The following is a 25,564-nucleotide window of genomic DNA, read 5'->3' as shown; positions in this document are numbered from 1 at the left end:
TCCGAGCATGTATTAAAGTTTAAAGTTATTTAGCCTACTTAGTTGTCAGAATCATGTTGAAAAGGGTTTTAGTACTCTTGATAACAACTAGCCAGCTGAATTAGGGGAGTTTGAATAATACACAATGGTTGGTAACAAGAAACTGACCTGTTTATTCAAGGATAAACACAAAATAGACAAAATTAAAGCTGCAAGCAGCGTTGGTCGGGCCCGCGTATTTGGCAGGTGCTAGTCCTAAGTGTCCCAATACTTTTGTCCAGTTTTAGTCCCAAGTGTCCCAATACTTTTGGCAAGTTGTAGTCCTAAGTGTCCCAATACTTTTGTCAAGTTGTAGTCCCAAGTGTCCCAATACTTTTGTCCAGTTTTCGGCCTAAGTGTCCCAATACTTTTGTCCAGTTTTCGGCCTAAGTGTCCCAATACTTTTGTCCAGTTTTAGTCCCAAGTGTCCCAATACTTTTGGCAAGTTGTAGTCCCAAGTGTCCCAATACTTTTGTCCAGTTTTCGGCCTAAGTGTCCCAATACTTTTGTCCAGTTTTCGGCCTAAGTGTCCCAATACTTTTGTCCAGTTTTAGTCCCAAGTGTCCCAATACTTTTGGCAAATTGTAATCCTAAGTGTCCCAATACTTTTGTCAAGTTGTAGTCCCAAGTGTCCCAATACTTTTGTCCAGTTTTCGGCCTAAGTGTCCCAATACTTTTGTCAAGTTGTAGTCCTAAGTGTCCCAATACTTTTGTCAAGTTGTAGTCCCAAGTGTCCCAATACTTTTGTCTAGTTTTCGGCCTAAGTGTCCCAATACTTTTGTCCAGTTTTAGTCCCAAGTGTCCCAATACTTTTGGCAAGTTGTAGTCCTAAGTGTCCCAATACTTTTGTCAAGTTGTAGTCCCAAGTGTCCCAATACTTTTGTCCAGTTTTCGGCCTAAGTGTCCCAATACTTTTGTCCAGTTTTAGTCCCAAGTGTCCCAATACTTTTGGCAAGTTGTAGTCCTAAGTGTCCCAATACTTTTGTCAAGTTGTAGTCCCAAGTGTCCCAATACTTTTGTCCAGTTTTCGGCCTAAGTGTCCCAATACTTTTGTCCAGTTTTCGGCCTAAGTGTCCCAATACTTTTGTCCAGTTTTAGTCCCAAGTGTCCCAATACTTTTGGCAAGTTGTAGTCCTAAGTGTCCCAATACTTTTGTCAAGTTGTAGTCCCAAGTGTCCCAATACCTTTGTCCAGTTTTCGGCCTAAGTGTCCCAATACTTTTGGCAAGTTGTAGTCCTAAGTGTCCCAATACTTTTGTCAAGTTGTAGTCCCAAGTGTCCCAATACTTTTGTCCAGTTTTCGGCCTAAGTGTCCCAATACTTTTGTCCAGTTTTAGTTCCAAGTGTCCCAATACTTTTGGCAAGTTGTAGTCCTAAGTGTCCCAATACTTTTGTCAAGTTGTAGTCCCAAGTGTCCCAATACTTTTGTCCAGTTTTCGGCCTAAGTGTCCCAATACTTTTGTCCAGTTTTCGGCCTAAGTGTCCCAATACTTTTGTCCAGTTTTAGTCCCAAGTGTCCCAATACTTTTGGCAAGTTGTAGTCCTAAGTGTCCCAATACTTTTGTCAAGTTGTAGTCCCAAGTGTCCCAATACTTTTGTCCAGTTTTCGGCCTAAGTGTCCCAATACTTTTGTCCAGTTTTTGGCCTAAGTGTCCCAATACTTTTGTCCAGTTTTAGTCCCAAGTGTCCCAATACTTTTGTCAAGTTGTAGTCCTAAGTGTCCCAATACTTTTGTCAAGTTGTAGTCCCAAGTGTCCCAATACTTTTGTCCAGTTTTTGGCCTAAGTGTCCCAATGCTTTTGTCCAGTTTTCGGCCTAAGTGTCCCAATACTTTTGTCCAGTTTTAGTCCCAAGTGTCCCAATACTTTTGGCAAGTTGTAGTCCTAAGTGTCCCAATACTTTTGTCAAGTTGTAGTCCCAAGTGTCCCAATACTTTTGTCCAGTTTTAGTCCCAAGTGTCCCAATACTTTTGGCAAGTTGTAGTCCTAAGTGTCCCAATACTTTTGTCAAGTTGTAGTCCCAAGTGTCCCAATACTTTTGTCCAGTTTTCGGCCTAAGTGTCCCAATACTTTTGTCCAGTTTTCGGCCTAAGTGTCCCAATACTTTTGTCCAGTTTTAGTCCCAAGTGTCCCAATACTTTTGGCAAGTTGTAGTCCCAAGTGTCCCAATACTTTTGTCAAGTTGTAGTCCCAAGTGTCCCAATACTTTTGTCCAGTTTTCGGCCTAAGTGTCCCAATACTTTTGTCCAGTTTTCGGCCTAAGTGTCCCAATACTTTTGTCCAGTTTTAGTCCCAAGTGTCCCAATACTTTTGGCAAGTTTTAGTCCTAAGTGTCCCAATACTTTTGTCAAGTTGTAGTCCCAAGTGTCCCAATACTTTTGTCCAGTTTTCGGCCTAAGTGTCCCAATACTTTTGTCCATTTTTCGGCCTAAGTGTCCCAATACTTTTGTCCAGTTTTCGGCCTAAGTGTCCCAATACTTTTGTCTAGTGTACCTACCTTGTCTGCATTGTGTGGGCACGCTGGTGCTTCCTGCTTTTAAGCAGCCATCTTAAAAAAACAGCAGCGCAGCGGGTCTTTGAAGGGTCATAAAATCAAAACCGGAGCAGATATTAAAACGCTGTTCTGTTATTTTATACACAAGGGTTCAATCTCTCTCCTGTGTTAGTTTGAAGCCGAAACGACAAACGCGCTCAGAGGAGATCGTTTTTGAAGGAAGGTGACCGGTTTTTACAAAGAATTTGTTTTGAAGGGGGAATAGCAAACTTCCTGTTGATTTTTGCTGGGGGTTGTCAATTTATGAAATGTAGGTCTAAGTGAGACCTACATAGAGGTTTTTGCTTCATGCCTCTCCGACCTTCCCAGTGGGAGTTACAGGCAGTTTTGTCAGTTTTTTCATCCGAGGAGCAGTTTTTTGTGCGTTTTATTAAAAAATTGCGCTAGAGCACAATTTTGAGATTTGGGGTTAGGTTTTTTTTATTAGATCACAATTTTTGCCAGTCCTGATGTGTGTGTTCAGTTTGGTGAGTTTTGAAGCATGTTAAGGGGGTCAAATTACAGAGGCAAAAGTGACTGTTTTTAGTACTTTTTTGTCTTAAAGGGGGAATTGCCAACTTCCTGTTGATTTTAGCCCGAGAATGTACTATTATGAAATGTAGGTCTAAGTCAGACCTACATAGAGGTTTTTGTTTCATGTCTTTCCGACCTTCCTAGTGGGGGTTACAGGCAGTCTAGTTTTTTTTTTCCTAGGGAGCGCTAGAGCGCAATTTTGAGTTTTGTGGTTCGTTTTTTTTAAAAAAAAGGCAATTTTCGCAGGTCCTGATGTGTGGGTCAAATATGGTGAGTTTTGAAGCATGTTAAGTGGGTCAAATTACAGTTTAATGTGGCGGCGGAAGAATAAAGAATAAAACCTTACAAATTCAATAGGTCCTTATGTCCCATTGCATAAGGACTCCCTTTGGGAGTCCTTATGCAATGGGCCATGCGGGCCCTAATTATACATGACAAACAGAAATGGCATCATTGAACTAGGGCTGGGCGATATGGCCTTTTTTTAATATTGCGATATTTTAAGGCCATATTGCGATACACGATATATATCTCGATATTTTGCCTTAGCCTTGAATGAACACTTGATGCATATAATCACAGCAGTATGATGATTCTATGTGTTTTCATTGATTGATTGAGACTTTTATTAGTAGGTTGCACAGTGAAGTACATATTCCGTACAATTGACCACTAAATGGTAACACCCCAATAAGTTTTTACACTTGTTTAAGTCGGGGTCCACTTAAATTGATTCATGATACAGATATATACTATCAGATATATACTATCATCATAATACAGTCATCACACAAGATAATCACATTGAATTATTTACATTATTTATAATCCAGGGTGTGGAGGGTAAGTGTCAAAAAGACAGCCAAAAGAGTTTGATATGAGAATAAATCTAAAGTTAAAATATAGGGTAGAAATGCACCCATTTGCAGGAAATGTAGTCTTGATTTTCAACATTTTCTTTCAAGGCTTGCATGTCTACATTAAAACATTCTTCTTCATACTGCATTAATATATGCTACTTTTAAACTTTCATGCAGAGAAGGAAATCACAACTAAAAAAAATCACTAATTTTTTCATACGGTGTTGATGTGGAAATTTTTGCCTCTGCATTTTGATGGTGTGGACGTGTGGCACCGAACGCAGATAAGCGTCTCGACAGACGTCACAATATTTGAACAACGATGACCAGGCCCGGCCCTAACCAATCTGGCGCCCTAGGCAAGGTTTTAGGTGGCGCCCACCCCCACCTTTTTTTTTTTTTTTTTACTTACAACTTTACCGAATATATAAAGGGGTGGAAAAGTGACTATTACCTGCAGGGCAAACATTAGCTAACCAGAAGGCAATAACAATGTAAACAAAAAACACCTGCTTAAAAGATCTACCGTAATACAAATGTCCCTGGGGAATGGAAGGTGGGAGTACTGGAATGACCTAACGTTACATTATTATTTTCCATAACAATTTAGCCCCCTCCACAATATTAACCCGACGTTAAAACAGAACTAGCTATTTATTGATTAGCAATTGCCGAATCATGTAACATTAGCTTAATGCTAAAAAGCCAGGTTACTATCACATTCTGTAACAGACAAATAATTTAATGTAGGCTAACGTTACCTACCTGCTACCTCTGTCTTTTCTCGTTTCTCCTCCTCTTCTTTTCTCTTTTTTCTTCCCTGGGCACCTGACAGTTTTGGCCGTTTTGAGATCTTGTGTTGATTTTTTTGATGTGGTGACGTCCAAAAAGAGTCATGATACGGGAAGGGAGGGGGCGCACCGTGCGGGGGGCGTAATGTTGTAACAAATAATATTTCTATTAAATAGGCTTTACTTTGCATTTTAATTAACGTGGGATTATTTTTTGTATTTAGAAATAATAGTACCAACTTTTTTTTTTTTTCCTCCAACATTTGTGGCACTGGCGTGGCGCCCCCTGATGGACGGCGCCCTTAGCATTTGCCCATACGGCCTATGCCACGGGCCGGCCCTGACGATGACGAAAACTGTTTTCTCTGTCGTGTCCGTGTGTCGAAAATTGTTATGCGCTTATTTTTTTTATTTGATTTTGTGCGTGGCATATAATTGCTATGCGCAGAGGACGCTTAAACAGTGTGCAATTGCACAGGCGAGCACCTTTAGAGGGAGCGTTGCTCGCACGGCTGCGCTAGCATCACAGCTAACGTTAGCCATGCTGCTACCTCTCTGCTCGGGGAGGACGTACACGTATGTGACGTATGACGTGACAGTATGTGACGTGTGTAAGAAGGTGCGCTTGCTGTCTGTGAGAGGGAGACACAGGAAAGAGTGGGAAGAGCCTGTCGCGTAATGCCAGCAGCTAAAAGCAACAGCGTGAGAATCCACAGACCTGTGGATGTGTTGAAGGTGTGCTGGAAAATGCGGAACGGAAATTACGGAGCAGCAGAAAAGTGGAATGTATTATTTAAATCGGTGCGTTGGAAAAACACGGACCGGAGTTTTTTTTTTAAACTGGATCTGGATCGGCATTTTCCCGTGCCTTGCCGATACGCAATTTTTGGCAAATATCGGCAGCCGATCCGATTCCAAATATCGGATCGGGACATCCCTAATCTGGAATGAAGTAGCATGACGAGATAGCATAAGAAAACTACCCTATATATAGCAGGCCTGGGCAATTATTTTGACTCGGAGGGGCCACATTTAGAGAGAAAAAAAATGTGTCGAACCTGGGACCCTCAAGTTGATGGCAAATTTAAGAAATTTTAAAGTGATAATTTAAAAAAAAACAACCTCTCCATAATTATAAAATGACATTTATGTTGCTTGTTTTGCAGACCCTCACTGTGTCCAAAAAGAGAGAACTCCTGTGCATCTACTGACTCTGAGGTACTACAACTCTTTTCCTTTTTTTTGGTCTTGCTCAACATAATTAATGATATACATATATGTATGTATGTATGTATGTATGTATGTATGTGTATATGTGTATATATATATATATATGTATATATATATGTATATATATATATATATATATATATATATATATATATATGTATATATGTATGTGTATATATATATATATATATATATATATATGTGTATATATATATGTGTGTATATATATATATGTATGTATATATGTATGTGTGGGGAAACAAAAATCAAAAAAAAATCACAAGACTATTTCATCTCTACAGGCCTGTTTCATGAGGGGGGGTTCCCTCAATCATCAGGAGATTTTAATGGGAGCATTCGCATACCATGGATTATATAGGGCACAGAGTGGGTGGGTACAGGCTGGTGTAGGGGCGTGGTGATTGGCTCATGTGTTACCTAGGAGGTGTTTCCGTCTGTGGCGGCATGCTGTTACAATTTCGCTGTGCTTGTTGAGGGATGACAGGTCTGGACGGTAAATAATAAACAGTTTTTCTTTCAAGCATAGGTTGCATCTTTTATTACCACTATTGTAAGGTGTGCATACATGTATGTATATATGTATGTATATATATATATATATATATATGTGTATATATATATGTATGTATATATATATATATATATATATATATATGTGTATATATATATATGTATGGAGATATGTATGTATATATGTATGTATATATATGTGTATATATATATATATATATATATATATATATGTATATATGTATGTATATATATATATATGTGTATATATATATATATGTATATATGTATGTATATATATATATATGTATATATGTATGTATATATATATATATATGTATATATGTATGTATATATATATATATATGTATGTGTATATATATATATATATATGTATATATGTATGTATATATATATATATGTGTATATATATATATATGTATGTATATATATATATATGTGTATATATATGTGTATATATATGTATGTATGTATATATGTATGTATATATATATATATATATATATATGTGTGTATATATATATATATGTATGTATATATGTATATGTATATACATATACAAATCAGAGGTCTCAAGGTTGGCAAGTATGGTGAATGTTGTCTGTCTATCTGTGTTGGCCCTGTGATGAGGTGGCAACTTGTCCAGGGTGTACTCTGCCTTCCGCCCGAATCCAGCTGGGATAGGCTCCAGCGACCCCCCGCCACCCTGAAAGGGACAAGCGGTAGAAAAATGGATGGATGGATATACTGATTATTACTCACTGCAGACTTATTGAGAGCCAACAAACATAAAAACATATCACTTAGGGATGCCAACTGCTAGCATGTCCATATATTCCCATTTAGATGAAGTGAATTATATTTATATAGCGCTTTTCTCTAGTGACTCAAAGCGCTTTTACATAGTGAACCCCAATATCTAAGTTACATTTAAACCAGTGTGGGTGGCACTGGGAGCAGGTGGGTAAAGTGTCTTGCCCAAGGACACAACGGCAGTGACTAGGATGGCGGAAGCGGGAATCTAACCCGGAACCCTCAAGTAGCCCGGCACGGCCGCTCTACCCACCGAGCTATCTAATCCTTGCGAAGAAACGGGGTGGTGGTTTTGTGTCGTTCTCGCCAGTTCCGGGTCCTAAATGGCGGTCAAAGTGTACCAACTTGTCGGAATACCTCCTCAGCAGTGACGTGCTGAGGAAAAAAAATAAAAAAAATAAAATTGTTGTATGTATCCAGTGATTATACTATAAAGTTATTTTCCATTTAACTTCACCAGTTTTAGATTATTTTTATTCAAAATCGCTGAATTTTCACATTTGCCGTTCAAATACTGAGAAGAGACGGTGCGGTGAACAGCAGCCAGTTGAGGCACGTCACTCAGTGCCTCAACATGGATTGCGCAATGACTCGGCTAACTGCTGGCCTGCTGTGCAGTGAGACCGTATTGCTATATGAATTATATTATACATTTCCATAGTTTAGTTAGCTGAGGTATATAATGTACAGTGTATTTTGTCAACAACTGTATGTGTGTAACGTATTTCTTGTGCTGAGCGATCATAAAACTGCTGCGAAGACGCACTGTGCGAGGCTCGCAGTAATACCGCCTCATGGTGGTAGAGAATGCACTCCCGCCATAGAATGCACCCCCTGACGGGAGTGTTATATCAACCAAAGCCCACACCCAAACCCTCCACGTGCAAGACCGAATCCACCCCAAAAAAAGTCACTTAACAAGAAGCCAAAAAGTGCAAAAACAACATTGCTCGCGCCGGAGGAGCCGTGAACGACTGCAGGGACACAACATTAGGTACGCCTGCAGACTGCAGCACGGGTTTCATATTTCATTCATTCACAACTCCTCCAACACGAACACCACTGTTTCCCGCACTTATAAGTAAAGGTAAGACCATAATAACGTTTTTTTTTTATTAAAAGTGCTTTTTTTGTGTGCTACAGTTTGTATGTGTAAAGTTAAAGTTAAGTTAAAGCAGGGGCTTCACTAGCTTTTAAGGACAGGGGGGGGGCTTTGCCCCCAGGAGATGCACAGGATGCGAGCGAATGTTACGCACGAGCACAAAACTTCACAAACGGCTAACAAAGACTTAGAAATTATTCAATGTTATTATTATTATTTTTTTTAAATGCACGGGACGAAATGAAATGCTCCCCGGGACGATGGCTTTTAACCATTTTTTTTCTTTTTATGTATTTATTCATTTTACATTTTATATTAAATGTCTTGGTTTTTCCTCCCTCTGAAAATCCTATTAAATGTTTAACAAGCCATCCTATAGTAATAAAACAGCTATTAATGTAACAATACAATAAAACAAATATATTTAATGATGTTTTTTTCCTTATTTTAACAATAGGCTTATGTATATTACTTTATATAGATTCTACAAGAAACACAAAACTTAAAAAAATAAATGATTTACAATTGCACACACAAGGTTTTGTGCAGCTTCACTCATTGTAAAGGAAGATAATGTGCTTCGTACACCTGCAGGACCGCAAGCAAGGTCGCAGAGAAAATGCGGGCTGGAATTTGAGTGATGTGGGCATTTTCTAGATGAACAAGTGGAATGGATTGGATACCGACACACGAAAGGGGCTCTCTACCTTACGCTACGAAGTGGGGGGAAACTGAGTGAATAATAACAGGTTATATGATTATTTATTTAAACTCATATTTGGGCCACTTTATAATGAATATGTCGGCATTTATTTGTAAAAAACAACAACAAAAAAACACTAAATTATTTAGGGGGGCTTAAGAATATTTTAGGGGGGCTTGAGCTTGAGAAAAAGGGGAGGACTGCTGCTCTCAGGTTTTTGGGTTGGGACTCCCTGACCGCTGCTATGCTGTGCTGTGTTGTAGGTGCCAGAGAGGATCCAGAACACGGGGGAGGAGGTAAGTGAGCTGCAACCAATAGCTGAGAACCACACCACCATCCAGGGGGTGACCAGGGAGCAGGACCACAACAAGTACAGTCCACCACACACAGGTGAGAACTTCTGAATCTGGAATATAAACTCACTTCCACTCATTCTGTTTGGCGACAGTTGATACAAGGCAGGATAGTCAATGTGTTTAGTTTCTTTTAACGTATTTTTCAGACTATTTTATTTGTGAGAGTCCAGTCCATAGTGGATCTAACATAATAGTGAGAGTCCAGTCCATAGTGGATCTAACATAATAGTGAGAGTCCAGTCCATAGTGGATCTAACATAATATTATGAGAGTCCAGTCCATAATGGATCTAACATAATAGTGAGAGTCCAGTCCTTAGTGGATCTAACATAATAGTGAGAGTCCAGTCCATAGTGGATCTAACATAATAGTGAGAGTCCAGTCCTTAGTGGAGCTAACATAATAGTGAGAGTCCAGTCCATAGTGGATCTAACATAATAGTGTGAGAGTCCAGTCCATAGTGGATCTAACATAAGAGTGAGAGTCCAGTCCATAGTGGATCTAACATAATAGTGTGAGAGTCCAGTCCATAGTGGATCTAGTTAATAGTGTGAGAGTCCAGTCCATAGTGGATCTAACATAATAGTGTGAGAGTCCAGTCCATAGTGGATCTAACATAATAGTGAGAGTCCAGTCCATAGTGGATCTAACATAATAGTGTGAGAGTCCAGTCCATAGTGGATCTAACATAATAGTGTGAGAGTCCAGTCCATAGTTGATCTAACATAATAGTGAGAGTCCAGTCCATAGTGGATCTAACATAATAGTGAGAGTCCAGTCCATAGTGGATCTAACATAATAGTGAGAGTCCAGTCCATAGTGGATCGAACATAATAGTGAGAGTCCAGTCCGTAGTGGATCTAACATAATAGTGTGAGAGTCCAGTCCATAGCGGATCTAGTTAATAGTGTGAGAGTCCAGTCCATAGTGGATCTAGTTAATAGTGTGAGAGTCCAGTCCATAGTGGATCTAAAATAATAGTGAGAGTCCAGTCCATAGTGGATCTAACATAATAGTGAGAGTCCAGTCCATAGTGGATCTAACATAATAGTGTGAGAGTCCAGTCCATAGTGGATCTAACATAATAGTGTGAGAGTCCAGTCCATAGTGGATCTAACATAATAGTGAGAGAGTCCAGTCCATAGTGGATCTAACATAATAGTGAGAGAGTCCAGTCCATAGTGGATCCAACATAATAGTGAGAGAGTCCAGTCCATAGTGGATCTAACATAATAGTGTGAGAGTCCAGTCCATAGTGGATCTAACATAATAGTGAGAGAGTCCAGTCCATAGTGGATCTAACATAATAGTGAGAGAGTCCAGTCCATAGTGGATCCAACATAATAGTGAGAGAGTCCAGTCCATAGTGGATCTAACATAATAGTGTGAGAGTCCAGTCCATAGTGGATCTAACATAACCATATTTTTCGGACTATTTTATTTGGTACATGGTGAAATGATAAATGTGACAAGTAGATGGCAGTCACACATAAGAAATACGTGTAGACTGCAATATGACTCAAGTAAACAACACCAACATTTTATATGTTCCATTGAAAATATAGAACATTACACACGGCGCTCAAAAATCTATCAAAATGTTTCAGTACGACTTTGGTAAGCTATGAAGCCACACCGCTTGACGGATTGTCAGCGCATTAAACATAGGAGTATTATTATGATGTGTGTATAAGGCAAGACATATTATCTGGAGTTTTTTTTCCGCAATATAATGCAAAAGAGACTTTTCTTACCTTCTGGTACCTGCTGATCTGTATTTGGGATCTGCATAAGTCCTGAAAAATTGCGCGCGTCCGCCTTTGTAGTCCGTGTCGACACCGTAGTCGATAAGCTTCTTCTTTTTCTCTATCTTCTTGTTATGTAACATTCATCCTCCGCTGTTGCCATTTCTAATATAAAGTAGTGTAAAGTTCTTACTTATATCTGTCAGTAAACTCGCCATGAAAGCACTAAAACATACCGGTGTAGTGAGTTTACATTATTCACCCAAGGAACTTTAGTTATTGGAGAGTTCCGGTGGGACGGTTTTTCACGGGACACATTTCCAGTGTTGTTGTTGCACTAGTGAGCCACGGATGAGGAGATGCTGCTCCGTTATTTAATGAAGTAAAGTCTGAACGTCATTAAAACAGTTAGGCCATCTTTTGACACTTCGTCCACTCCCGTCCTTGCACGCTACACCGCTACAACAAAGATGACGGGGAGAAGTACTGTAAAACCTAATCTATGCAACTTTTTGAGCAAAGAACCACCATTACATGTTATGTAGACCACAAGGAAGTCTTTTACATTTACAAACCCCGTTTCCATATGAGTTGGGAAATTGTGTTAGATGTAAATATAAACGGAATACAATGATTTGCAAATCATTTTCAACCCATATTCAATTGAATATGCTACAAAGACAACATATTTGATGTTCAAACTCATAAACTTAAATTTTTTTTGGCAAATAATAATTAACTTAGAATTTCATGGCTGCAACACGTGCCAAAGTAGTTGGGAAAGGGCATGTTCACCACTGTGTTACATGAACTTTCCTTTTAACAACACTCAGTAAACGTTTGGGAACTGAGGAGACACATTTTTGAAGCTTCTCAGGTGGAATTCTTTCCCATTCTTGCTTGATGTACAGCTTAAGTTGTTCAACAGTCCGGGGGTCTCCGTTGTGCTATTTTAGGCTTCATAATGCGCCACACATTTTCAATGGGAAACAGGTCTGGACTACAGGCAGGCCAGTCTAGTACCCGCACTCTTTTACTATGAAGCCACGTTGATGTAACACGTGGCTTGACATTGTCTTGCTGAAATAAGCAGGGGCGTCCATGGTAACATTGCTTGGATGGCAACATATGTTGTTCCAAAACCTGTATGTACCTTTCAGCATTAATGGCACCTTCACAGATGTGTAAGTTACCCATGTCTTGGGCACTAATACACCCCCAAACCATCACACATGCTGGCTTTTCCACTTTGCGCCTATAACAATCCGGATGGTTCTTTTCCTCTTTGGTCCGGAGGACACGACGTCCACAGTTTCCAAAAACAATTTGAAATGTGGACTCGTCAGACCACAGAACACTTTTCCACTTTGTATCAGTCCATCTTAGATGAGCTCAGGCCCAGCGAAGCCGACGGCGTTTCTGGGTGTTGTTGATAAACGGTTTTCGCCTCGCATAGGAGAGTTTTAACTTGCACTTACAGATGTAGCGACCAACTGTAGTTACTGACAGTGGGTTTCTGAAGTGTTCCTGAGCCCATGTGGTGATATCCTTTACACACTGATGTCGCTTGTTGATGCAGTACAGCCTGAGGGATCGAAGGTCACGGGCTTAGCTGCTTACGTGCAGTGATTTCTCCAGATTCTCTGAACCCTTTGATGAAATTACGGACCGTAGATGGTGAAATCCCTAAATTCCTTGCAATAGCTGGTTGAGAAAGGTTTTTCTTAAACTGTTCAACAATTTGCTCACGCATTTGTTGACAAAGTGGCGACCCTCGCCCCATCCTTGTTTGTGAATGACTGAGCATTTCATGGCACCCACCTGTTCCCAATTTGCCTGTTCACCTGTGGGATGTTCCAAATAAGTGTTTGATGAGCATTCCTCAACTTTATCAGTATTTATTGCCACCTTTCCCAACTTCTTTGTCACGTGTTGCTGGCATCAAATTCTAAAGTTAATGATTATTTGCAAAAAAAAAAAAGTTTATGAGTTTGAACATCAAATATGTTGTCTTTGTAGCATATTCAACTGAATATGGGTTGAAAATGATTTGCAAATCATTGTATTCCGTTTATATTTACATCTATTACAATTTCCCAACTCATATGGAAACGGGGTTTGTAGAAAAAAAATATAATAATATGATTCCTTTAATGCGCCTTATAATCCGGTGCGTCTTATATATGAAACTAGACCTGATTAGACCCGCTCATCGGCAGTGCGCCCTATGGTCCGGAAAATACGGTACACATTCAGCTCCGACCTTCTGCTTGTGACAAAAATGTTACTCTTCAGACCAAGAAATGTGTTCAATTCAATCAGTGTCCAGGTTCTGTTGAGAAACTAATCGTAGCCTCTTGCTTAACATAGAAAAGTGTAGGTGTGGTTCCGGGTTCACAAGAACTGTATTGGAGGGTTACAGTTGTGTTGTATTAAAAAAGCTGTCTTTGGAGCCCTGGTGGGTCTGTTCCAGGAAAGATCTCAAGGCTTCTCTTGCTTTCTCAGTATAAAAGGACTCAGGCTGGGAGATTTGTTAACCCACAAAGCGAGCAAGGGGGGCTCCAGTCACGGTGTTAGGGGAAAAATGCAGAGCTAATAAAAACGGTTAAGAAATTCAAGTTGCCCTCCGGTGTAATCTGTGTCCTTAATGAAAAGTCTTCTCCTCGTTGGTTGAAAACTGTTCTGCATTGGCTTGTGATGATATGTCTGAACATTTTCCTCAGTCAGAGCTGCTGTTGGCGCTTCCCAAAATGTAGAAGTGGACCTTTCCTCCAGCGGCTTGCCGGAGTTTGAGCTTGGTCCCGATGAAGTCTTTATTGTATCGCCGAGCCCCAGCCTGACCAGGCCTTCTTTCTCCCCACACACAGTAAGAACTATTCAAATTTCATAATGTATTGTTTGTCGTATTCTGTGTACATCAACCCTGTCCTCTTAACCCTAGAAGAAGTCATTGTCCACTGACTATAGTGCGCACCTAAATATAAACTGCACCCACTTTATTTTTGGACATTCTATTTTGAAGGTATATAAGCCACACGCGTCCATAAGCCGCAGATTTTGAAACAAGAAATATTTTCACAGGCGCTTCACAAATTTAACAAAAGACTACAGACCCCATTCAGCGACCGTTCTTAAGAACAAGTTTTGTTCTTAGGCCCACTTACGAAGTTTTTAAGGAGATTTTTGTACTCACCAATGTTTTCTTAGCTGGGATTTGTTCGTAGGTAAGAACAAAATCTATGAGTCCTCCAGAGCACTCTTAGGGTGGCCTATTTGTTCTTAAGTGTCACAAATTCTCTTACTTCTGTTGTCTAATGACAAATTAATATCAGAGAGAGAGAGAGAGAGAGAGAGAGAGAGAGAGAGAGAGAGAGAGAGAGAGAGAGAGAGAGAGAGAGAGAGAGAGAGAGAGAGAGAGAGAGAGAGAGAGAGAGAGAGAGAGAGAGAGAGAGAGAGAGAGAGAGAGAGAGAGAGAGAGAGAGAGAGAGAGAGATAGTGTGAGAGTCCAGTCCATAGTGGATCTAACATAATAGTGAGAGTCCTGTCCATAGTGGATCCAACATAATAGTGAGAGTCCAGTCCATAGTGGATCTAACATAATAGTGAGAGTCCAGTCCATAGTGGATCTAACATAATAGTGAGAGTCCAGTCCATAGTGGATCTAACATAATAGTGTGAGAGTCCAGTCCATAGTGGATCTAACATAATAGTGTGAGAGTCCAGTCCATAGTGGATCTAGTTAATAGTGTGAGAGTCCAGTCCATAGTGGATCTAAGATAATAGTGTGAGAGTCCAGTCCATAGTGGATCTAACATAATAGTGAGAGTCCAGTCCATAGTGGATCTAGCATAATATTGGGAGAGTCCGGTCCATAGTGGATCTAACATAATAGTGTGATAGTCCAGTCCATAGTGGATCTAACATAGTATTGTGAGAGTCCAGTCCATAGTGGATCTAGTTAATAGTGTGAGAGTCCAGTCCATAGTGGATCTAAGATAATAGTGTGAGAGTCCAGTCCATAGTGGATCTAACATAATAGTGAGAGTCCAGTCCATAGTGGATCTAACATAATAGTGTGAGAGTCCAGTCCATAGTGGATCTAACATAATAGTGAGAGTCCAGTCCATAGTGGATCTAACATAATAGTGAGAGTCCAGTCCATAGTGGGTCCAACATAATAGTGAGAGTCCAGTCCATAGTGGATCTAACATAATAGTGAGATAGTCCAGTCCATAGTGGATCTAAGATAATAGTGAGAGTCCAGTCCATAGTGGATCTAACATAATAGTGAGAGTCCAGTCCATAGTGGATCTAACATAATAGCGTGAGAGTCCAGTCCATAGTGGATCTAACATAATAATGAGAGTCCAGTCCATAGTGGATCTAACATAATAATGAGAGTCCAGTCCATAGTGGATCTAACATAATAGTGAGAGTCCAGTCCATAGTGGATCTAACATCAATCAATCAACGCACATTTCTTGCGGTGTGGTGATATCCTTTACACACCGATGTCACTTTTTGATGCAGTGCCGCCTGAAGGTCCGTAACATCATCGCTTACGCCTACGAGCTGTGTGAAGAAGCTAAGTTGCAGGTAGTGTGATCCATGTGTGGCAGTCCAAATGTATCTGTGGCGTCCCCTGACCAATGCGTGGTAAACACTGTGCCATACCGTACATACTGTACACCTGCCTACACCTATAACAACTTTATGGTCCGTAATGGGAAAACAAAATGATAAATTGATGACGGGAGTGTTGAGGAAGAAGCATGTTGCCCCCCCCCTGCTATTAGAGTTGGCAGGAATAACAGTTCTGGAATAAGAGTTGGCAGGAATAACAGTTGTGGAATAAGAGTTGGCAGAAATAACAGTTCTGGCAGCTTTTTTTGAAGGACTGGCAAGCTTTTCCGCAGCCCGGGTTAATGGGAGTATTATCTACAGAGCCAGATTCCCAGCTCCAATTGTGTGTGTGTGTGTTTGTGTATTGCATGCATGCATGCTCTGGCACGCAGTGTGTGGTCTGCCTGTGTGTGTGTGTGTGTGTGTGTGTGTGTGTGTGTGTGTGTGTGTGTCCTGGACGCAGACACCCCTGCAAATGTTTGCACGGGCTAATAGTCCACTCGTTTCCAGATGAACTTCCTGATCCGGGTGTCAAACCTTTAAAGCCAAGCAAGCGTGCAGTTAAACATTTAGTTGCACTGATGCATGAATATATCCACTCATAGCTCTTAGTTCCTTACACCGGCCTTTATCACACTACACTGCAAAAAGTCCGTGTTCAAAAACAAGAAAAAAAAAAAAAAAAAATGAGGGGTATTTTATTTGAATTAAGCAAAATTATCTGCCAATAGAACAAGAAAATTTGGCTTGTCAAGACTTTCCAAAACAAGTAAAATTAACTAACCTCAATGAACCCAAAAATACCTTAAAATAAGTATATTCTAACTAATAACAAGTGCACTTTTCGTGATAGAAAAAACAAATATGAGACCTTTTTTGCTCAATATGTTGAAAAATATTCTTAAATGAAGTAAATGCTAGTGCCATTATCTTGACATAATGATATGCGCTCGGCATTACATTTCTTGAAACCAGCAAACTTATACTAAAAACTAATTTATTGTTCTTTATGGAAAGGCAACAAGGCAACCGCTTGTTACTCTCGGGGTCTCCTAGCCGATCAGGCAAAACATATTGTTTAAAAATGAATTTTCCATGGATAACATGACATCATCGCGCCAATTGCAAGCTCTTTCAGTCCATTCTTGCAAGGGAAAAAAATAAAAAATTATATATATATATATATATATATATATATATATATATATATATATATATATATACGGTATATATATATACTGCAAAAAGTCAGTGTTCAAAAACAAAAACAAAAAATAAAAAAATTAGGGGTTACTCTCGGGGTCTCCTAGCCGCTCAGACAAATCATATTGTCTAAAAATGCATTTTTCCATGGATAACATGACATCATCGCGCCAAGTGCAAGCTCTTTCAGTCCATTAGTGCGCAAGGAGAAAAAAATTAATAAAATATATATATATATATATATATATATATACTGCAAAAAGTCAGTGTTCAAAAACAAAAAATAAATATACAAAAATTAGGGGTTACTCTCGGGGTCTACTAGCCGCTCAGGCAAATCATATTGTCTAAAAATGCATTTTTCCATGGATAACATGACATCATCCCGCCAAGTGCAAGCTCTTTCAGTCCATTAGTGCGCAAAAAGAAAAAAAATAAAATATATATATTATATATATATATATATATATATATATATATATGCAAAAAGTCAGTGTTCAAAAACAAGAAAAAAAATACAAAAATTTGGGGTTACTCTCGGGGTCTCCTAGCCGCTCAGGCAAATCATATTGTCTAAAAATGCATTTTTCCATGGATAACATGACATCATCGCGCCAAGTGCAAGCTCTTTCAGTCCATTAGTGCGCAAGGAGAAAAAATAAATAAATAAATATATATATATATATATATATATATATATATATATATATATATATATATTTTTTTAATATATATATATATATATATATATATATATATATATATACTGCAAAAAGTCAGTGTTCAAAAACAAAAAAAAAATATACAAAAATTAGGGGTTACTCTCGTGGTCTCCTAGCCGCTCAGGCAAATCATATTGTCTAAAAATGCATTTTTCCATGGATAACATGACATCATCGCATCAAGTGCAAGCTCTTTCAGTCCAATAGTGCGCAAGGAAAAAATAAAAATAAATATATATATATATATATATATATATATATATATATATATATATATGTATGTGTGTGAAAAAAAATCACAAGACTACTTCATCTCTACAGGCCTGTTTCATGAGGGGTTCCCTCAATCATCATGATGATTGAGGGAACCCCTCATGAAACAGGCCTGTAGAGATGAAGTAGTCTTGTGATTTTTTTCCCCACACATACATATATTGCGCTCTACTACGGTATCGAGCACTATTTTTTGGATAACCTTATTAAGACTTTTTGCATATATATATATATATATATATATATATATATATGCAAAAAGTCAAGTGTTCAAAAACAAGAACAAAAATATAAAAATTTGGGGTTACTCTCGGGGTCTCCTAGCCGCTCAGGCAAATCATATTGTCTAAAAATGCATTTTTCCATGGATAATATGACATCATCGCGTCAAGTGCAAGCTCTTTCAGTCCATTAGTGCGCAAGAAAAAAAAAATAAAAAAATAAAATATATATATATACTGCAAAAAGTCAGTGTTCAAAAACAACAAAAAAATATACAAAAATTAGGGGTTACTCTCGGGGTCTCCTAGCCGCTCAGGCAAATCATATTGTCTAAAAATGCATTTTTCCATGGATAACATGACATCATCGCGCCAAGTGCGTGCTCTTTCAGTCAATTAGTGCGCATATATACAGCCCGGCCCCCGGCCAACATTTTTTTAATTGTAATTTTGAAGAATTTATCTGAATGTGCATGAACTATTTCTGTTCAAAATTGTTAGAAATGTTAAATGTTTAAATATTAACTGTCAGTTTACTGCACTGTGCCAACTGTACTACTATATGAGTACCTATTTTCTATTGTTTCATTGAAAATAAAACAGCAAAGTCAATTTGGCTGTCATCTGTTTTAATTATGAGACACAATTGTGTCAAAGTCATGATTTTTTTTTTTCATGCTTGAAATAAGAAATGATGACTTTAAAAAAGTAGTTTTATACTTGTGAGTGTTGATGACACAGCTTTGCAACACTTGATATTCTAGTTTCAAGCATGTTTTACTCAATATAGGTCATCAAATCTCAGCAACAAGCTGTAATATCTTACTGAGATCATTTAGAACACTTAAAACAAGTAAAACACTCTAACATAAAATCTGCTTAGTGAGAAGAATTATCTTATCAGACAGAAAATAAGCAAATATCACCCTTATTTGACATATTTCATCTTACTTAGATTTCACTTTTTGCAGTGTAGGGCTGATTTGTCACCTTGCGTATGGAAGCTAAAAAGTACTCATTGTGTTCCAGGGGCTTTAGTGGCCACAGGAACACTTTATTTAAACCCCCCGGCTAATTCTTGTCTAGACAAAGCTAGCTGTTAGTGACTCTGCGGTAAGGATTATTCTCGGCTTGTTCGCCCACTGATGGGGTGAGCAGCCCCTAAAACCTTCACCCTGCCTGGAATAATAGCAGCTGACTGATCGGGAAGGATAACGGCGCCTGCACACGTCCGGCCTGTCGCTCACAATCAGCCTTCTTGGCGCAAAGGGACTCAAGTCGAGCTCAAGTCATGAAACAAACACTAAAAGCACGTCCATTTTCATTTTGGTTTGCTACTACAAACCCCGTTTCCATATGAGTTGGGAAATTGTGTTAGATGTAAATATAAACGGAATACAATGATTTGCAAATCATTTTCAACCCATATTCAGTTGAATATGCTACAAAGACAACATATTTGCTGTTCAAACTCATAAACGTTATTTATTTTTTTGCAAATAATCATTAACTTTAGAATTTGATGACAAAGAAGTTGGGAAAGGTGGCAATAAATACTGATAAAGTTGAGGAATGCTCATCAAACACTTATTTGGAACATCCCACAGGTGTGCAGGCTAATTGGGAACAGGTGGGTGCCATGATTGGGTATAAGAGTAGATTCCGTGAAATGCTCAGTCATTCACAAACAAGGATGGGGCGAGGGTCGCCGCTTTGTCAACAAATGCGTGAGCAAATTGTTGAACAGTTTAAGAAAAACCTTTCTCAACCAGCTATTGCAAGGAATTTAGGGATTTCACCATCTACGCTCCGTAATTTCATCAGAGAATGTGGAGAAATCACTGCACGTAAGCAGCTAAGCCCGTGACCTTCGATCCCTCAGGCCGTACTGCATCAACAAGAGACATCAGTGTGTAAAGGATATCACCACATGGGCTCAGGAACACTTCAGAAACCCACTGTCAGTAACTAGAGTTGGTCGCTACATCTCTAAGTGCAATTTAAAACTCTCCTATGTAAGGCGAAAAAAACGTTTATCAACAACACCCAGAAACGCCGTCGGCTTCGCTGGGCCTGAGCTCATCTAAGATGGACTGATACAAAGTGGAAAAGTGTTCTGTGGTCTGACGAGTCCACATTTCAAATTGTTTTTGGAAAATGTGGACGTCGTGTCCTCCGGAACAAAGAGGAAAAACAACCATCCGGATTGTTATAGGTGCAAAGTTCAAAAGCCAGCATGTGTGATGGTATGGGGGTGTATTAGTGCCCAAGACAGGCACCATTAATGCTGAAAGGTACATACTAGAGATGCGCGGATAGGCAATTATTTCATCCGCAACCGCATCAGAAAGTCGTCAACCATCCGCAATCCACCTGATCTAACATTTGATCAGAACCGCATCCGCCCGCCATCCGCCCGTTGTTATATATCTAATATAGACGATGCAAGGCATTAGTGAGGTTATAAAGCTTTTGCCTGTTAAAGAAAGGAGACTGATCCAATGCAGCACAGACATTCGCGTGCCACGCTGTCACGACCCAGACGCACACCAGTGCGCAATCATATGGGAGCCGCGCTGAGCGCACCTCCAAGCGCGTCTCGCTGCCGGCGACGGCCGGGTATATGGGCCATCCATTTTCAGGGCTAGTTGATTCGGCAGGTGGGTTGTTACACACTCCTTAGCGGGTTCCAACTTCCATGGCCACCGTCCTAGCTGCTGTCTATATCAACCAGGGTGAGCCCCACCCCTTTCGTGAGCGCACTGCGCGCGGAGTGACCCCTGTTACGCGCCCCCGGCAACAGGGGTGGCGGGCAGGTAAGCTGCGCGGGCGGAGCGCGCGGAGCGACCCCTGTTACGAGCCCCCGGCCACGGGGGTGGCGGGCAGGTAAGCTGCTTACCTGCTGCGCGTGACGCCGGCCGCGGCGAAGGCGGACGAGGCGGGGTGTCGGTGCGGTGGGCGCGGTGGTGACCCTGGACGTGCGTCGGGCACTTCTCGCGGATCGCCTCAGCTACGGCTCCCGGTGGGGCCCTCTCGGGGGAAGGGGCCTCGGTCCCGGACCCCGGCGAGGCGTCGGGGGCCTTCTCCGCTCCGTAAAAGTGTCCATCTCTTTTTTTTTTTTCTTCTGTTGTGGCATATGCAGCAGGTGCCTGCTCGTTTTTCGTATGTGGGTAACAACATTTAACTATGTATATATATTTCCGAATTGGTTTAACTGCCACCCGCCTGAATCTATTTAAAATCTAATTTTTTTTAAATTTCAATCGCCTGACCCGACCCGACCCGACCCGCTGATAAAATCTAATTTTTTAAAATTTCATCCGCCCGATTCGCGGATAATCCGCGGACTCCGCGGTTGTGCCCGCAAACCGCGCATCTCTAGTACATACAGCTTTTGGAGCAACATATGTTGCCATCCAAGCAACGTTATCATGGACGCCCCTGCTTATTTCAGCAAGACAATGCCAAGCCACCTGTTAGAACAGTTCCCAAACGTTTACTGAGTGTTGTTAAAAGGAAAGGCCATGTAACACAGTGGTAAAAATGCCCCTGTGCCAACTTTTTTGCAATGTGTTGCTGCCATTAAATTCTAAATTAATGATTATTTGAAAGTGTGAACATGAAATATCTTGTCTATTCAATTGAATATAAGTTGAAAAGGATTCGCAAATCATTGTATTCTGTTTTTATTTACGAATTACACAACGTGCCAACTTCACTGGTTTTGCGTTTTGTATATTAATATGCTGCATTTGATATAAATATCCCACTTTGAACAGTACTTTATGGATGACAAACCACTGCTGGACGCTTAATTCTGAGCTCTGCGATATCTGATTATTACTTGCTTGCATAATTGAAATCCACTTTTTAAAAAGACCCCACCATTTTGACACAAATGGAATTTAATTGTCCGAATGTCATACTTGCATGCTAGTCATTTATTGGCTCAAAACTTTTGAGTATTATCTAAAGTCCTATTTTCATTGATTATTAATAACAGACGTAGCATTAGCGTGGCTTAGCATAGTTTACCCAGTGTGCATTTTAACGCTTACCTGTGGCATGTTGTGTCCTAGCAGAGGGAGAGGTTCTTGAGGCACAGTGACACCGGTCTCAGTTCCGTGGGCGATTGGACCCCACCGCACTCCTCCAATTTACCTCCCGGTCCCTCCGGCGCCAGCCTTTCCAGACCAAGAGCGTGGAGCGTGCGCACCTTCCAGGACTTCCTCCCCCCGCTGCCGCAGCTCCATAAGAAGTGGTGCAGCTGGAACTCTACCAGCCCTTTCACCAAGCTGGTGGACAGCGTCAGTAATAATAATAATAACCATAATCATTTTTTGCTCCACCTTTTTCCCCACTTCTCAAAATTACACACTTGACTACCATATTTTTCGGGCTATACAGGTATTTAAACCCGCCCCGACCAAATTTGAGAAGGCATTCGACCGTGTCCCCCGGGAAGTCCTGTGGGGAGTGCTCAGAGAGTATGGGGTATCGGACTGTCTGATTGTGGCGGTCCGCTCCCTGTATGATCAGTGTCAGAGCTTGGTCCGCATTGCCGGCAGTAAGTCGGACCCGTTTCCAGTGAGGGTTGGACTCCGCCAAGGCTGCCCTTTGTCACCGATTCTGTTCATAACTTTTATGGACAGAATTTCTAGGCGCAGTCAAGGCGTTGAGGGGATCCGGTTTGGTGGCTGCAGGATTAGGTCTCTGCTTTTTGCAGATGATGTGGTCCTGATGGCTTCATCTGGCCAAGATCTTCAGCTCTCACTGGATCGGTTCGCAGCCGAGTGTGAATCGACTGGGATGGGAATCAGCACCTCCAAGTCCGAGTCCATGGTTCTCGCCCGGGAAAGGGTGGAGTGCCATCTCCAGGTTGGGGAGGAGATCTTTCCCCAAGTGGAGAAGTTCAAGTACCTCTGAGTCTTGTTCACGAGTGAGGGAAGAATGGATCGTGAGATCGACAGGCGGATCGGTGCGGCGTCTTCAGTAATGCGGACTCTGTATCGATCCGTTGTGGGGAAGAAGGAGCTGAGGCAAAGCTCTCAATTTACCGGTCGATCTACGTTCCCAACCTCACCTATGGTCATGAGCTTTGGGTTATGACCGAAAGGACAAGATCACGGGTACAAGCGGCCGAAATGAGTTTCCTGCGCCGGGTGGCGGGTCTCTCCCTTAGAGATAGGGTGAGAAGCTCTGGCATCCGGGAGGAGCTCAGAGTAAAGCCGCTGCTCCTCCACATGGAGAGGAGCCAGATGAGGTGGTTCGGGCATCTGCTCAGGATGCCACCCGAACGCCTCCCTAGAGAGGTGTTAAGGGCACGTCCGGCAGGAGGCCACGGGGAAGACCCAGGACACGTTGGGAAGACTATGTCTCCCGGCTGGCCAGGGAACGCCTCGGGATCCCCCAGGAGGAGCTGGACGAAGTGGCTCTTAAACGTTGCTTAAGAGTAATGAATGAAGAATCCTTTCGAGCAGAAACGCTGTGAAAGAAAATACTTCCGGCACAAAATGGGAAGTACATTGTCAACCCGAGCGAACTCGTCCAAAAGATGGCGCCATTGCACAAACAATAACAAACCTTTTCAGTGTCTTTGTCGGCATGATATGAATACTTTTACTAAAATGTGATGTAAAATGGCCAATTGTTCAAGAAAAACAAGTCTCCTTATCATTCCAGGCTCCTCCCTGTTTGGTGGCGGACAACAACAGGAAGTCTTTCTCCGATGTTCACCTGGCGGCCAAAATGGACCGCAGCACCATGTCCGACTCTCCTATCAGCAACGCTTCCTATCCACTGGCTCAGGCTGCCCAAAGGCAGCGGCGTCTCAACTCAGCCAGCAACCTGCGCCGCTCCCGCTTCACAGGGCCTTGCTTCGGTCTGTTCTCTGGGACGGCGGACGCATCAAAGTCCTCTGGGCTCAGTCATGGCCAGAGTTCCCAACCGGAGCCCATCTCGTCTGCTTCCTCCATCCAGTGCCCCGTGGAGGGCGGCCAGGCTGCCAAGAGGCACGACTTCCCAGGAGAGGGCGAACACCTGCCTGTGTTTGCCATTTCCGAGGAAGAGGACCGGCAGCCTTTGGTCTTAGCTGAACACCTAACTCAAACCCCTAACGCCACCATCCTGAACGGACTAGTGCGAGAGACATTCGAGGGAAAAAGACCCACTAGCGCTAATTCCAGCCTCAGCCCTCAGAACCAGAGGGCTAGACCGGAGTGGAGGGCATGCGGGAGTCCGATGTCAGGTGGGGTTTGTCCACTCCCTTCCAATACCACCATGACCGAGTCAAACACCATCAGTGGCTGCCAGCTGCCTCTCAGTCAGTCCGCAGTGTTGTGCATCAACCACATGTGACCAAGAAGGTCCCAACAAGACTGTGGTGGGCCTTTTCATGAAAGCCCCTTTGTTTGATCTCAAAACCTTTGACAGAATTTACTCGCAAGTTGATTACTTTCTGGAATACGCGTTCTGGATGCTGCTTGATATATGCCGAGGTCCATACTGCTGTGGTGTCATGTTTTAAAAATGCTTACAACAAAGAACAGTATTTTGGATTGTACACTAAAATCCCAACTTTTAGGAGCACTTTTTTTAAACTGGGTTTATTGATCAATTTCATATATTTTGGTAAATTGTACTCCAAACACTGCACTACTTTTCAGTTATTCGTTCAATGTGAATATTGTAACATGTGTCAATACCTTTTTCCATCACGTGTCGTCTTCTGACCTTTTGTTTGTTTTTTACAGGACTTCCAAGACTTGTTACCCAGATTTGTTCTGTAAAGTATAAATCATACATGTATCGCTTATGAACTATATATACATTTCCTGGATTATGAAAGGGAAATCAAAATACTGTAAAGCATATACTAATGTACATTTCTAGTGAAATCTAGTTTAAAGAAAAAGAAATAGCAATCACAATAGTATTTATTAAATGAGTTGACATGGAATAATGTAAAGTTTGAATAAAGGCTGTCATTCTCATGTGTAGTACTTCATGTTTCTAATATGATGAAATCATCAGCTCCATTTAGTTTCACTGATGAGCTGTGTTCCCATAGGAGTCCTTCATTTTTAACCTAGGGCTCCTCTGGGTACTGCAAACGTGTTTAATGACGCTCGCTTGTAATAAAGCAACTTTTTTGTTCAGCTCTTTTGATCCAGCCGCACTGCCGTGTTGCCCTCCTGAAGGCACTTCAGTGGATTGCCCCCTTCGGGTTGGGAGAGATGTCTTGACCCAGGTGAAGTAGTTCAAATTTGGGGATTTTTGTTCACGAGC

At 41.1% G+C, this 25,564-nt stretch overlaps 1 protein-coding gene across 2 annotated transcripts in view; it reads left to right on the top strand.

Moving 5' to 3' along the window:
- The window catches only part of LOC140679209 (uncharacterized), an 85,620-nt gene extending 60,370 nt beyond the window's left edge, over positions 1–25,250 (top strand). Inside the window, exons 3-7 of one of the 2 annotated variants that reach the window (XM_072914189.1) lie at positions 5,901–5,952; positions 9,398–9,524; positions 13,959–14,101; positions 22,360–22,584; positions 23,960–25,250. In XM_072914189.1, the coding sequence (XP_072770290.1) occupies positions 5,901–5,952; positions 9,398–9,524; positions 13,959–14,101; positions 22,360–22,584; positions 23,960–24,634 (1,222 nt within the window). In that variant the 3' untranslated portion in view covers positions 24,635–25,250. Of the gene's footprint in view, positions 1–5,900; positions 5,953–9,397; positions 9,525–13,958; positions 14,102–22,356; positions 22,585–23,959 lie in introns of both variants that reach the window. The other variant, XM_072914188.1, reaches the window with a different exon arrangement.
- The last annotated feature ends 314 nt before the right edge of the window (positions 25,251–25,564 follow it).

The sequence above is a fragment of the Nerophis lumbriciformis genome, linkage group LG12, assembly GCF_033978685.3.
Source record: "Nerophis lumbriciformis linkage group LG12, RoL_Nlum_v2.1, whole genome shotgun sequence".
NCBI classification, from domain to species: Eukaryota; Metazoa; Chordata; class Actinopteri; order Syngnathiformes; family Syngnathidae; genus Nerophis; species Nerophis lumbriciformis.
The sequence above is the reverse complement of the archived record's forward strand: the minus strand, read 5'-3'. Positions and strand labels throughout refer to the sequence as shown.